Here is a 15,843-nt window from a genome sequence, read left to right on the forward strand (position 1 = left end):
ATCTATTCAAAATTCATTTTTAAGGAACAAAAGAGGACATAACAAGAATGCAGGTAGGTTTGTCACAATGTTAGTCTTTTTATGAGGTTACTATGTCCTTGAGTTTGTTTTCCCCAGAGAGGGGTTAATTGGCTCGGCTCCAACTAGGCTGGGCTTGAAAGGTTTATTGAGGCCCTCTTTGTTCACCCCCCATAGATAATGCCTCCGGCCTAAGGCTTTCATGTCTTTTAAAAAAAGGTATAATCAAAGGGGAGTGGCCAGCTAGCTGGGTAGCGAGCCTTCATTTAGATTCAGTTTAGCAGCAGTGTGTGCGCAGAAAAACTGCTGGCTCTCTCCTTCCTTCTGACTTCGTAACCTGTAAGCTTTCTGTGTCATTTTTAACTCTTTGTGCTAAGGAGTCTTTTTATGGGGATTGTTGTAAGTATCTTTGGGGCAGCATCATTAAATCGAGATAGTTTGTCGGGTTTTTAGGTAAGATAAATTATCCGGTATTCTGTTTTATGTTCTTTGTGTATCATTCCGTAATTTTGTAAATAAATTCTGTTTGTTTAAAACTTTGCAGTCGGACCAGCTAATTCATTCCAGGAATACCCACTATACACTTACCTAAAACAAATAGCAAAGTACCTGCTTAAAAATGTTTTGAGGGGTTGGGCCTGGTCCATAACAGGTTAAATGATTGGGCAAAATCTGGCAGACAGATGCTGTAAAACATCAAAAAAATGTCAAATTGTTCACTTTGACAGGGACAATATAAAACCAGATTATTACTTAAACACAGAACAGCTGTATAATTCCAAGGGCAGAAGGATCTGTGTGTTCTAGTGCATGCGTTACAAAAGGTTAGTTTGCATGTACAGCAAAGAAGTCAGAGGTCTATTGGAATGCTAACTTTTATTTTGGCAAGAATAGACATAAACATAAGGATGTTATATTTCAGTTATAAAGTGACCACACAACAAATACTGTGTGAAGCTTTGATTTCCCTATTCAAGGAAGGATGTAAATGTTTTGGATGCAGTTCAGAGGAGGTTTATAGCATTGACAAGAGGAATGAGCTGATTGTCTTATGAGGGAAGATCGGACATGCTGGGCCTGTTTTCACTAAAGTTTCAATAAATTAATATTATTTTGATAGAAGTATAAAAGATTCTGAATGGTCTTGATAAAGTGGACATGCAGAAATTGGTGATGCTGCTTTAAACTATAGCAGTCACCCTTTTAAGACACATATGATATGACTTTTTTTAAAATCTTCGAATGTTGTCCGACTTTGAAACTCTCTTAGAAGCTGGTTGAGGTGGGATCATTGAATATTCTTAAGGCAGAAGGAGTTAGATTCTTCTTAGGCAGGGGAATCAAAAGTTAGTTGGAAGTAGATTGGAATATAAAAATTGGAACACAAACAAACATATCGGCCATATTCTTGTTCACTGGTGCAGCAGGCTTGAAGGGTTGAATGGGCTACTTCTGCTCCTATTTCATGTGTATCTATTACTATATTCAGAACGGATTAAATTTGAGAGGTCGGCAAACATCCTTGTAGAGGCACTAGAGATTCCAGAAACAGCACTATGCAAAGCAAATACATTTAGTACAAACATATTTTCACTATTATCACTCTGACCTGGTAAAGAATAACATGTCTCTGATTAATGGTGAACTTGTTGCACAAGGACATCAATACCACAACTCAGTATCAGTGTCTTCCTTCTCAGTCACTACACTAAAACCAATCTCAGTGCAAATCAACATAAAGCCAGATTCAGAAATAAATAGTTATTCTCAGCGGACGATATGGGAGCTTACCTCCTCTAGGCATTCCATGGTGCAATGACCCTGTGAAGTATAACTTGGCATATTGGGTGGTATCATGTGGTAAAGACTGACCCAAACTCCAGTTTCAATAACTCCAGCATCATACTTTCTCAACACAGGTGTATACAGCAGTTTTAACCCAGAGCTGTCTACATATCCTATAAAAATAAACAATAGTTAAGTAGACAAGTTAGAAAACAAAATTTCAAGGCTGACTTGTTCATTTAATAAACAAAAGGTGAAATTAAATTCTCCATAGATGTACTTTGTTCGTTTGATGAGCTTCCTCCTACTTCTTTACTTTTAGTGCATAGTGCAATCCTAAGGCTAACAGTAGTGTGTAAGATAGTAACTAAGATTGGCAGCAAATTATTTATTCCAACTCTAATTTTAATTGTTAACCTTATACTTAAATGAGAAACATTTATCTTTAATGATTCAAACATGTTGTAGGAAGTATGTTTTTGAAATATTTCCTGTTCTACTTTAGTATGGGTCCACACTGTATCCAGAGGGCAGAGATGAAACTGGGTGAGGCATTTTGCAAATAAGCCTCTACAAAATCAGTTCCAAATTCAAATCAGAATTTTAGAAATTTACTACAATTTCACTCTCAAGAGGGCTTCACTGGCTTTTACACTGCATAGTGGTAGTGTACCTCTTCCTGGCCCAGGAGGCCCAGGTTCAAGTCCCACCTGCTCCAGAGGTGTATAGTAACATCTCGGAAAAGGTTGATTATGACAAAAGGTCTACATGGCAGCTCCTGATGATATCAGAACTGAAATAGGTAATGCAGTTGCATGATGGCTGTGCACTTGTAATCCACACTTGATGACACAGTATGTTACATTGCAATAAATTCGGCCACCATCTTATTTTCATGCCTAAATATTTAGTTTAATTATTTATTTTAGATATCAACCACAGAACAAGCCATAATCATAAGTTCATAATGAACAATAAAAATGAATCACTTCCTACATAGCAATAATGTATTTTATGAGACAATAAATCATTCTTGATCCAGTGTGATAGTGTTATAATCCAGGAGATTGGCACCAGATAATGATGCTTGTTTGAAGAGCTGGTGCAGGCATGATGGGCTGAATTGCCACTTCCTGTGTCATAATAACACCGTACTTCTGTGCATCATTTATCTTCATGTACATTCCCTGTTTATGTCCCTTTTTTAACTTCTTCGACCCCAAATCCTTACCTATGTCTTTACTATGTGGATGAATTACTTTTTTAAAGCCCTAACCCCTTTTCACTTCACTGCCCTTCACAAAAAGTCATTAATTCAAAAATGTATGATCACTGGCCTCTTGCATACTTAATTCAGTACTCTTAATATACTTGTTCCTGAAATGTTGACCCTTATTCCCCAGCACTTTTCAAGGTCCTGATTATTAATGTACCTCCATTCTCAGTCCTAGCTTGCCCCAAAGCCAATCATAAAAAATAGAATTTATCCTTTCCAACCCCAACTCTGGGTTAATTCCTGCCTTCTAATTCACTCCAATTTCAATTGTGATCCTTCAATCATTTGATCAAGAGAGGATGAGGCAACCGTGGCTGACCTGCATAAAAGCAAAAGAGAAAGCATATAATGTAGCGAAGGGCAGTGGGAAGCCAGAGGATTGGGAAGCCTCCAAAGACTAACAGGGGATAACGAAGAAAAAAGTAAGAAAGGAGAAGATTAAATTTGAGCAAAGGCTAGCCTGCAATATTAGGAAAGATTGCAAGCATTTCTTTAGATATCTAAAGGGTGAAAGAGAGTCAAAAGTGGACACTGGACTGCTGGAAAATGATGCTGGAGAAGTAGTAATGGGGAACAAAGAAATGGCTGTAGAACTGAATAAACACTTTGTATCAGTCTTCATGGTGGAAGACACGATTAATATCCCAAAACTTCAAAAGAGTCAGGAGGCAGAGATGACTACAGTGGCCATCACCCCATCACCAAGGAGAACGTGCTAGAAGAACTAAAAGGTCTGAAAGTGGATAAATTGCCTGGACCAGATGAGCTTCACCCGAGAGTTCTGAAGGAGATAACTGAAGAGACAGTGGAGTCTTTCGTGGTAATCTTTCAGGTATTACTTATGATGATGCCGCTCCTTTAACAAAGTTAGTTTGTCTTTGTTTTTTTTTTGCAAGAGAAGTCATAAATGCATAGAATCTGATGTGTCTGGTTTGAATGGGTTTTAGGGCCAATTGATTATAGATAACAGATACTGCCTCAGACAAAAGGCTTTCAAGTATAAAACAAAATTGTACAATTAAAGGGGAATGACCAGTTCTCCCAGCTAACCTCTCTGTTTTTTTTCCGTTTTAGCAAGCTGTTAGTTTTTGAGGCTGCTGGTCAAAGAAACAGCTGCATAGAAAAATGCATTCCGTGCTTAATCTGTCTGCCATCTCTTTCTCCTGCAGGACCCTATGTTTGATTTTATCTTTTTTGCCGGGGATATTTATGGGGATGTTGCAGTATTTGGAACAGCATCATGAAGTTGCAATAGAGTTGATTGGGTTTTTTAAATTAAGTTATTCTGCATTCTGTCCTCTTTTGTTTATGTTTCATTCAGTAATCTTGCAAATAAATTTTGTTTTGTTTAAAACTAAGTGGTTGGGCCAGCTGCATCACTCCTGGAATATCCAGTTCACACCTGCTTAAAACAACTCGCAAAATTCGGGTCTGGGCTTCCTTCTTGAAATGTTTTGAGGGGTTCTGGCCTAGTCCATAACAGAGAGTCAGGGAGGGTCCCAGAGGACTGGAAAATCACTAATGTACCCCCCCCTGTTTAAGAAGGCAGCAAGGCAAAAGACAGGAAATTATAGGCCAATTAGCCTGACATATGCTTTGGTAAGATTTTGAAGCCCATTGAGAAGGATGAGATTTCTGAATATTTGGAAGTGGATGGTAAAATAGGGCAAAGTCCACACAGCTTCATCAAGGGGAAGTCATGCCTGACAAATCTGTTAGTATTCTTTGAGATAATGAGCAAGTTAAACTAAGGAGAGCCAATGAATGTTACCTACCTGGACTTTGGTAGTGTGCCGCACAGGAGGCTGCTGAGTAAGACTAAGGCCTCATGGTATTAGAGGCCAGGTACTAGCATGGATAGAGACTGGCTGTCCGACAGAAGGCAGAGATTGGGGATAAAAGGGTCCTTCTCAGGGTGGAAGCTGGTGACTAATCGTGTTCCACAGGGTCAGTGTTAGGACAACAACTTTTCACTTTATACATTAATTATCTGGATAAAGGATCTGAGGGCATTCTGGTCAAGTTTGCAGATAGATGGAGGGGCAGGTAATATTGAGGAGGCAGGGAGGATGCAGAAAGTTTAAAACAGGTTAGAAGAGTGGACATAGAACTGGCAGATGAAATACAAGGTGGGAAAGTGCCTGGTCAAGCACTTTGGTAGAAAGAACACAGGCATGGACTATTTTCTAAATGGGGAGAAAATTCAGAAATCTTAAGTGCACAGGTCTCACTTAAGGTAAACTTGCAGTATGAGTCAGTCGTTAGAAAGGCAAATACAATGTTGTCATTCATTTCAAGAGGACTAGAAAATAAAAGCAGGGATGTACTTCTGAGGCTTTATAAGGCTCTGGTCAGATCACATTTAGAATATTGTAAGCAGTTTTGGGCCCATACCTTAGCAGTAGCCCTGGAGAGGGTCCAGAGCAGGGTCACAAGAAAGATCCCAGGAATGAGGAACATTTGAGGACTATACTCAATAGAGTTTAGAAGGATTGGGGTGGGGTGGAAATATGTTCTAAACTTACAGAATACTGAACAGCATGGGCAGAGTGGATGTTGGGAAGATGTTTCCATTGGTGGAGAGATAAGGACCCAAGGGCACAGCCTTAGAGTAAAGGGAAGACATTTTAGAACGGAGATAAGGAGAAACTTCTTCAGCCAGAGAGTGGGGAATCTGTGGAATTTATTGCCACAGAGGCTGTGGAGACCAGATCATTGAGTATATTTAAATCAGAGATTGATAGGTTCTTGACTATCAAGGGGATCAAGGGTTACGTGGATAAAGTGGAAGAATGGAGTTGAGAAACTTATAGCCAAATTTTAATGGCGGAGCAGACTCAATGGGCCAAATGGCCTAATTTCTGCTCCTACATCTTATGCTGCCAAACCTGCTGAGTTTTTCCAGTAACTTCTGTTATTGATACTGCAAAGTTGTGTTTCACAGTGCCCTTTTCTGTCTGTGTGAATGCCTTTAATTCATACTTTATATTGGATAAATTCCCTCTAATTGCTTACATTATTTTAACAGGCATCATACATTTGATTCTATTCTATGCTCACTTCAATGAACTTAGTTTATCTACTATATTCTAATGCCTTTCAAAGCAAAAAGCGAATTTAAGAGCTCTAAACACTGATTAAAATCTTAATGCAGTATATTCACCATTCAATTAACATAATTTTTTTATTTGAATTTACAGAAATTATTGTTGAAATACTATAAATATTGTATTTGTGAATAACAGTGCTATGAAACTTTCATTTCCTATGATGTAAATACATTTAAGTTAATTTTTAATACCTGCACAATTTCATTTTAAGACCTGTCAATAGCATGGATGTGCTTGTCACAGAATATAGGCCATAAAATGGGAAACAATTAAATGTATCTGTTTTAACTATTTAATACATAAGTTACTAAATAAGGATTCTTGAAATAATCTAATAACCAGCTGTTACCCACTTGATGTAAAATTACATGTACTAATTTTCACTGAGAACATTACATTTAACTTGGCCTCAACTGCTAAATTGGTGACTATTCACACACATAAAATCAATTTACACACATCTTTTTACAATTTAGAGCCATACAGCATGGAACCGGACCTGTCCGTCCAACCAGTCTACGCCAACTGTATTCCCAAAGTAAACGCGTCCCACTTGCCCACACTTGGCCCATATCCGTCCAAACTTTCCTGTTCATGAACTTATCCAAACATCTTTTAAATGTTGTAACTGTACCTTCATCAACCACTTCCTCTGGAAGTTCATTCCACACACAAACCACTCTCTGTATAAAACAGTTGACCCTCATGTCCTTTTTAAATCTTTCTCCTCTCACTTTAAAGATATGCCGCCTAGTTTTGAACTGCCCCATCCTAGGGAAAAGATCTTGGTCATTCACATTATTTATGCCCCTCATGATTTTATAAATCTGAATAAGGTCGCCCCTCAAACTCCTACGCTCCAATGAAAGAAGTCCCAGCCTTTCCAGGCTATTTTTACATCTCAAACCTTCCATTCTTGGCAGCATCATGGTAAATCTTTACTGGACCTTGTCTAGCTTAATGTTATCCTTCCTATAATAAAGCGACCAAACTGCACACGGGACTCCAGAAGAGGCCTCATCCACGTCCTATACTACTTCAACTTGGCATCCCAACTCTGATAATTAAATGTCTGAACAATGAAGGCAAGCATGCTAAATGTGTTTTTAATCACCTTGACTACCTGTGATTTAAATTTCAAAGAATTAAGTATCTGAACCTCTAGGTTTTCCTGTTCTACAACACTAACCTGCTACTAATTGTTTAAGCCCTGTCCTTGTTAGTATTACCAAAATGCAATATCTCGCATTTGTCCAAAGTAAACTCTATCTGCCACTCCTCAAGCCACTGAACCAATTGATCAAGATCTCTTTGTAATCTTAGATATCCTTCTCCACTGTCCACTATATCACCAATTTTGGTGGCATCTGCAAACTTACCAACCATGTCTCCTATATTCTCACCCAAATCATTTACATAAATAGCAAATAAATGTGGACCTAGTAGCAATACCTGTAGAACAACCCTGATCACAGGCCTCCTGTCTGAAAAATAACTCTCCACTACCATCCTCTGTCTCGTACCACAAAGCCAATTTTGTGTCCACTCTGAATCCAGCATGATCTGACTTTCCTGATTAGTCTACCTTATGGAACCTTGTCAAAGGCTTTACTGAAGTCCAAGTAAACAATGACAACTGCTCTGCCCTCAATCTTTTTGATTGCTTGATTAAAAGTCTCAATCAAGTTTGTGAAACACAATTTTCCTCACCTAAAACTGTGCTGACTATCCTTAGTCATTCCTTACCTCTCCAAATGAACTTTTAACTTTTTGGAGAAAAAGATAAGTTTTCCATAATATTCTAAAACCAATATTATTATGATCACTAGTCCCAAATGTGATCATGTTGCTCCTTTAACAAGGTTATGTTGTCCTTGGCCTTTTTTTTATATCAGAGAGGTTGTAAAAGACACAAACTCCGAGAAGTCTAAGTTGAAGGTTTTTAGGGTAAATTTGATTATAGGTAACAGATACTGCCTCAGACAACAGGCTTCCATTTTTTTGAAAAAAAAGCACTTAAACAATGAAAGGAGAGTGGACAGTTCTCCCATATCAGCTTTTCTCTGGTTTGGTTTGGTTTTTAGCAGTAGTGTTGTGAAGCTGTTGGATCCACAGATGCAGGTCCAGGATGGTACTCTGACTTCTGTAAGACCCAGTGTTTGACTTTACCTTTTGTGCCTCAGGGGTGTTTATGGGGATTGTTGCAACTGGTTGAAACAGCATCATTAAGTTGGGATTGTCTGTTGGGTTTTCAGATAGGTTATTCTGTATTCTGTACTTTTTTGTTTGCGTTTCACTCAATAATCTTGTAAATAAATTCTGTTTTATTTAAAACCAAGTGAGTTGACCAACTGCAACCCTCCTAGACTATCCATGTTACACCTGCTTAAAACAACTAGCAAAGTTAGGGTCTGGGCCACATTCTTGACATATTTGGAGGGGATCTGCCCTGGTCCATAACACAAAACATTCCACAACTATCACTTTAGTCACTTGCCTACCTTATTTCCCAAGTGAAGGTCAACTTCTCTAGTGGGAACATTAGCATACTGATCACAAAATGACTCTTGAACATGTTTAACAAATTCTTCACAATCCAAATCTTTAACACCATGGCAGTCCTAGTCAATATTTGGAAAATTAAAATCCTCTACTATTACAACCAGATTATTCTTACATGTATTGGAGATCTCTACAAATTTGCTTCTCAATTTCCCTCTGACTACTGGGGGAACCTATAGTACAATCCCATCAAGGTGATCATCCCTCTCTTATTTCTAATTTCAACCCATATATTTTCACCAAAATGATCCCTCAGAAGTATCCTCTATAATGAGAGTAAAATTATTTGCCATAATCAAAATGCTACTCCCTCCTCTCTTGCCTCTTTCTGTCTTTCCTATTATATAAATGATTTGGACAAAGGGATGGTAGCTAAATTTGCTGGTGACAGAAAGATAGGCAGGAATTTTTTTTTTCAAAAAAATCATTTACAGGATGTGGGAGTCACCGGATAAGCCAACATTTATAACCCATCTCTAATTGCCCAGAGGACAGTTAAGTGCAAACCACATTGCTGTGGGTCTGGAGTCACATGTTGGCCAGACCAGGTAAAGACAGCAGATTCTCTCCTGAAGGACATTAGTAAACTAGGTGGGCTTTCCCTGACAATTGTGAATGATTTCATAATCATCATTAGATTACTAATTCCAGATATGATTCGGAGATGCTGGTGTTGGACTGGGGTGTACAAAGTTAAAAATCACACAACACCAGGTTATAGTCCAACAGGTTTAATTGGAAGCACACTAGCTCATGTGCTTCCAATTAAACCTGTTGGACTATAACCTGGTGTTGTGTGATTTTTAACTTAATTCCAGATAGTTATTGAATTCAAATTCCACCATTTGTCATGGCAGGATTTAATCCAGATCCCCAAAACATTATCACAGTCTCTGGATTAATGGATAATCACCTCCCCTTAGTGAGTTGTGAAGAGGACACAAGGAGTCTAGATAAGGAGACAAATAGTTTGAGTGGGTGGACACAGATCTAGCAAATGGAGTATAATGTGGGAAAGTGTAAAATTGTCCATTTTAGCAGATAGATTAAAAAAGCATCTTATCTGAGTAGTGAGGGGTTGCAGAGCTCAAACACAGAGTCATAGAGATGTATAGCACGGAAACAGACCCTTTGATTCAACTCGTCCATGTTGACCAGATAGCCTAGATAAATCTAGTCCCATTTGCCAGCACTTGGCCCATATCCCTCTCAATCCTTCCTATTCATATACCCATCCAGGTGCCTCTTAAATGTTCTAATTTTATCAGCTTCAACCATCTTCTCTGCAGCTCATCCATACACGCACCACCCTCTGCGTGAAAAAGTTGTCCCTTATGGCCCTTTTAAAACTTTCCCCTCTTACCTTAAACCAGTTCCCTCTAGCATTGAACTCCCCCACCCCAAGGAAAACTCATTGTCTATTTCCCTATCTATATGCTCATAATTTTATAAACTTCTATAAGGTCATCCCTCCAGCCTCCGATGCTCCAGGGAAAGTAGCCTCGACATATTCAGCTTCTCCTTATAGCTCAAGCCCTCCAACCCCTCATAATATCCTTTTCAGGGTGGCACGGTGGCACAGTGGTTAGCACTGCTGCCTCCCAGCACCAGGGTCCAATTCCAGCCTTGGGCGACTGTCTGTGTGGAGTTTGCACATTCTCCCAGTGTCTGTGTGGGTTTCCTCTGGATGCTCCAATTTCCTCCCACAGTCCAAAGATGTGCTGGTCAGGTGAATTGGTCATGCTAAATTGCCCATAGTGTTAGGTGCATTAGTCAAAGGAAATGGGTCTGTGTAGGGAGTAGAGACAACCTTGGAATTTATAGTCCTGAGAGCCATACTTCAGTTGTTGGAAAAGGTTATAAGAGATAGGATTTATAATCATCTATAAAGGAATAAGTTGATTAGGGATAGTCAACACAGTTTTGTGAAGAATAGGTCATGCCTCACAAACCTTATTGAATTCTTTGAGAATGTGACCAAACAGGTGGATGAGGGTAAAGCGGTTGATGTGGTGTACATAGATTTCAGTAAGGTGTTTGAGAACGTTCTCCATGGTAGACTATTATCCAAAATACGGAGGTATGGGATTGAGGGTGATTTGGCAGTTTGGATCAGAAATTGGCCGGCTGAAAGAAGACAGAGTGGTGTTTGATGAAAAATGTTCATCCTGGAGTTCAGTTACTAGTGATGTACCACAAGGATCTGTTTTGGTTCCACTGCTGTTTGTCATTTTTATAAATGACCTGGATAAGGTTGTAGAAGGATTGGTTAGTAAATTTGCAGATGACACGAAGGTCGGTGGAGTTGTGGATAGTGCGGAAGGATGTTGCAGTGTTGGGCTGAGAGTTGGCAAATGGAGTTTAATGCGGAAGCACATGAGGTGATTCACTTTGGAAGGAGCAACAGGAATGCAGAGTACTGGGCTAATGGTAAGATTCTTGGCAGTGTCGATGAGCAGAGAGATCTTGGTGTACTTGTACATTTGATCCCTGAAAATTGCCACCCAGGTTGATAGGGTTGTTAAGAAGTCATATGGTGTACTGGCTTTTATTGGTCGAGGGATTGAGTTTCATGAAGTCATGCTGCAGCTGTACAAAACTCTGGTGCAGCTGCACTTGAAATATTGTGTGCAGTTCTGGTCACCCCATTGCATGAAGGATGTGGAAGCTCTGGAAAGGGTTCAGAGGAGATTTACTAGGATGTTGCTGGTATGAAGGGAAAGCCTTGAGGAAAGGCTGAGGGACTTGAAGCTATTTTCATTAGAGAGAAGAAGGTTAAGAGGAGACTTAATGGAGGCATACAAGTTAATAAGAGGGTTAGACTGGGTGGACAGTGAGAGCCTTTTCATTGGATGGTGACGGTCAGCAGGAGGGGACATAGCTTTAAATTGAGGGGTGATAGATGTAGGACAGATATCAGAGGTAGTTTCTTTACTCAGAGAGTAGTAGAGGCATGGAATGCTCTGTCTGCAACAGTAGTAAACTCATCAACTTTAAGGACATTTAAATGGTCATTGGATAAATGTATGGGTGAAAATGGAATAGTTTAGGGTGGATGGACTTCAGATTGGTTCACAGGTCGGTGCAACATCGAGGGCCAAAGGGCCTGTAATGCACTGTAATATTCTATGTTCTAGATGTAAATAGATTTTCGATTACCAAAAGGATTATGAGGGATATGCAGGAATGTAGAGTTGAGGTTAAGATTAGATCAGCCATGGCCTAATTAAGTGGCAGAGCAGGCTCATTGGGCCAAGTGGCCTACTCTTGTTCATTGTTCAGATGTTTGCAAATTCAGTGACTGCCTGGAAAAGACCTGTGTTGCACCCATAAACTTTGAGGGAAAACTCAAACAAGAAGAAAATTAACAATAGTTAACAAAGGAGCTGACCACGCCCCCTCTCAGCAGAAAGTCATCTGGTGTTTTACCCAAAAGGGATAAACAGAAAAAAGGAGTATAAACTGACTCAACACTAATGTGTGTATGTTAGTTATCAGCCTGACAAAGGGCCAGTCATCAAAATATCCTTACACTTTAAGTGAAACAAAGGAGAAAGTAATAGGATGGCACAATGGCTCAGTAGCTAGCACAGCTGCTTCACTGCACCAGAGACCCACATTTGTTTCAAGACTCAGGCAACTGTCTATGTGGAGTTTGCACATTCTTCCAGTGTCTGCACAGATTTCTTGCAGGTATTCTGGTTTCCTCCCACAATCCAAAAACATGCAGGTTAGGTGGACTGGCCAACTATGTCCATGGATATGTGGGTTAGGTAGGTTAGCCATGGGAAATGCAGGGAAAGGGTAGGGAGTGGGTCTGGGTGGGTTGCTCTTTGGAGGGGTGACATGGACTTGATGGGCTGAATGGCCTGCTTCCATAATGTAAGGATTCTATTCTATGCACAAATTGAAGTCCATTCAATTGAATGTGGTAAATGTGTTGTCAATCAAGCTCACTGTTTTGTCCCAAATTATGCTGAGTTTCTTGAGTGTTGTTGGAGGTACACCACCAAGCCAAGTAGACAGTATTCCATTACACTCCTAACTTCTGCCTAATAGATTTTGGACAGGCATTGAGGAAACAGGCAGTGAGTTACTTGCCACAGAATTCTTAGCCTCTCACCTCTTTTTTTTCATTAGATTAGATTCCCAACAGTATGGAAACAAGACTTTTGGCCCAACAAGTCCACACTGACCCTCCAAAGAGGAGCAACCCACCCAGACCCATTCCCCCACCCTATATTTACCCCTGACCAATGCACCCAACACTATGGACAATTTAGCATGACCAATTCACCTGACCTGCACATCTTTGGATTGTGGGAGGAAACCCACACAGTCACCTGAGGCAGGAAAACCTGTGTCCCTGGTGCTGTGAGACAGCAGTGCTAACCACTGAGCACTATGCCACCCAGACACAGTATTGATATAGAATCATACAGTATAGAACAGGCCCTTTTGTCCATAGGTCAGCACAGACCCAATCTACATAAATTTCATTTTCCAGTCCATAGCCTAGAATGTTATATCATTTCAAGTGCTCATCAGCATGACGTTTCTTGCTACTCCTAGTCTCCTCAGCACTGCATTCCAGATCCCCACCCAATCAATGATGACTAATAGTGTTCAACTTCTGGTCAATGGTAACCCTCAAGATGTTGATAGTGGTGGATTCAGCATCCATAGAATTGCTATCGACTATCTAGAGAAATAGTTATTTTCTCTGTTATTGCAAATTATCACTGCCTAGCATTTTTAAGGCATAAATGTTACTTGTCACTGAACAGCATAAGCCTGCATTTTATCTAGGTCTTGCTCATATGAAACGGGCTGCTTCAATATCTGATTTGCAAATGGTGTTGAACACTGTGCACTCACCACTGACATCCTTAATCTCTGGCCTTATGATCTTGTAAAGGTCATTGATGAACCAACTGAAAATGGTTGGGCTGAGGACACTCCCTGAGGAACTCCTGCAATGATGACCTGGGTCTTGATGATTTAATTCCAACATCCACATTCATCTTCCTTCATGCCAGGTATGACTCCAACCAGTGGACACCTTTCCCTCCGATTCCCATTGACTCCAGTTTTGTTCAGGCTCCTTGTTGTCACACTTTCTCAAAAGCTGCTCAATGTCAAGGGCTGTCACACTTTCTCGCTTCTGGATTTTGACAATGGCTACAACAAAGTCAGACCCTTCCAGAACTCAAACTAACTGTTTGTGAGCAACCTATTTCTTTGTAAGTGTTACTTGCAAAGTAGAAGAAAGTGAGTCCTGATGAAGGGCTTATGCCCGAAATGTCGATTCTCCTGCTTCTTGGATGTTGGCTGATCTGTTCTTTTCCAGCACCATACTCTCTTACTTGATTGCACTGTCAACCTCTGTCACTTTGCAGATGATCAGGAGGAAATGGATAGGGGACAAATGGCTGGGTTAACTTGCTCTGCTTTATATGCACATGATATAAAGAGCAATTTTTGACTTTTCCAAGTAAATGCCACTGTTATAGCTATTATGGAACAGCTTGGCTTGGGGCACAGCTCATTTTGAATCACAAGTCCTCAGAATTATTGTCAGTATATTGTCGGAGCCTACAGTGTTTGCAGTATCTACTGCCTTCAGCCTTTTCTTGATAGCACATGGAATTAATTAAACTAACTGAAACCTGGCATCTGTGATGCTTTGGAATCCTCGATAAGACTGAGTCAGATCACTCACTTATCACTGGTTTTGATGCTTCAGATTAGGTAATGAACAAATGGAGGCATGGAAAATATTTAAGGATTCAAAAAGATATCCACAGAATGATTTTCTCTGGTGGAGGAATCCAGAACAAGGTTGCAAAGTCTTAATCTTAGATCTTGGCCACTTCAAAAGGAAAATAGTAAGTGCTTGTTCCACACAAAGGGCAGTGGAAATCTGGAACTCCGTCCTCCAAAAAGGTTGTGGATCCTGGATCAGTTGAAGTTTTCATGAGGCAACAGATTTTTGAAAATGTATGGCTTTTAAGAGACATAGAGCAAATATAGCGAAATTGAATTGAAGTATAGATCAACTCTTTGCTCCTTTGTGGACAATTTACTCCTTCGGGATGCGAGCCCATGTCTTTCCTCGCTTTTTCCATTCCCTCCTTCAGAAAAACCCTTCAGTGTCAGCCTTAGACCACTTGGCAGTAATTTCACCTCTATATTGGAAGGCTGCCATTTCAGCCCTACTCCAGATACTTGAGCACAAACATTTAGACTGACATAATATCATTAGACTTATACTAGCTTTAGAAAAAGGACAAATCAAATGAGAAGATTTAAATTCGAGAAGGTTGGATGGATTGGAATGAATGGCTGGCTATCTAAGACCGTAAGTGAACAATGAGAAGTCTTTGTTGCCATGTGTCTAGTTTTTACCCAAGCTCTTTCTTGTTGAAAGGGGCAAGGGCAGACCTCCACAACTATTAATCCCTGGATGACTAAACATACAAGGAGTTAAACAGAAAATGAAGCATGTGATGAATGTTGTTTCAAAACAGATACAATACCGAGCTGAATACAAAGAAGTCGGGGATGGTTGCACCAGGAAATGAGAGGTTCAAGGAGAGTGCATAAAAACAGATTAGCAGGGATCCAAAAAAGAAATACAAGAGCTGATTCTTAAAAACTTATAAATAGCTATAAAAAATACAAGGAAGAAGCACTGGTGAGTGTCAAAATAGAAGTTTTCACATAGAGTCAGAAGGCATGGTTGAAGTATTAAATCAGTACTTTGCATCTGTTTTCAATAAAGAGGATGATGTCCATGCCACAGTTAAGTCGGAGGTATTGGGGAAATAAATTGAAAGAGATTTGTTTTTTTAGAAAGGGTATTTAAATGTTTGAAAGCTCTTAATGCAGAAAAGATTGGCAACGTAGGCACAGAAATGGCAGTTAGAGTTTAATCCAGACAAATGTGAGATGATGAACTTGAGAGGATCAAATTTAGGTGTGAATTATACTGGAAATGGCAAAACCCTAAGGAACGGATCTGAGAGTGCAGGTCCACAGTTCCCTAAAGTGGGAACAACACAGGTGGCCAAGGCGATTAAGAAGGCATAT

At 39.8% G+C, this 15,843-nt stretch overlaps 1 protein-coding gene across 3 annotated transcripts in view; it reads right to left on the minus strand.

Moving 5' to 3' along the window:
• The window catches only part of moxd1 (monooxygenase, DBH-like 1), an 88,311-nt gene that overhangs the window by 19,194 nt on the left and 53,274 nt on the right, over nucleotides 1-15,843 (minus strand). For all 3 annotated transcript variants that reach the window (XM_043683260.1, XM_043683269.1, XM_043683278.1), the window contains one exon: nucleotides 1,810-1,976. In XM_043683260.1, coding sequence (XP_043539195.1) covers nucleotides 1,810-1,976 — 167 coding nt within the window. The remainder of the gene's footprint in view (nucleotides 1-1,809; nucleotides 1,977-15,843) is intronic.

Source organism: Chiloscyllium plagiosum, chromosome 3, assembly GCF_004010195.1.
Source record: "Chiloscyllium plagiosum isolate BGI_BamShark_2017 chromosome 3, ASM401019v2, whole genome shotgun sequence".
NCBI classification, from domain to species: Eukaryota; Metazoa; Chordata; class Chondrichthyes; order Orectolobiformes; family Hemiscylliidae; genus Chiloscyllium; species Chiloscyllium plagiosum.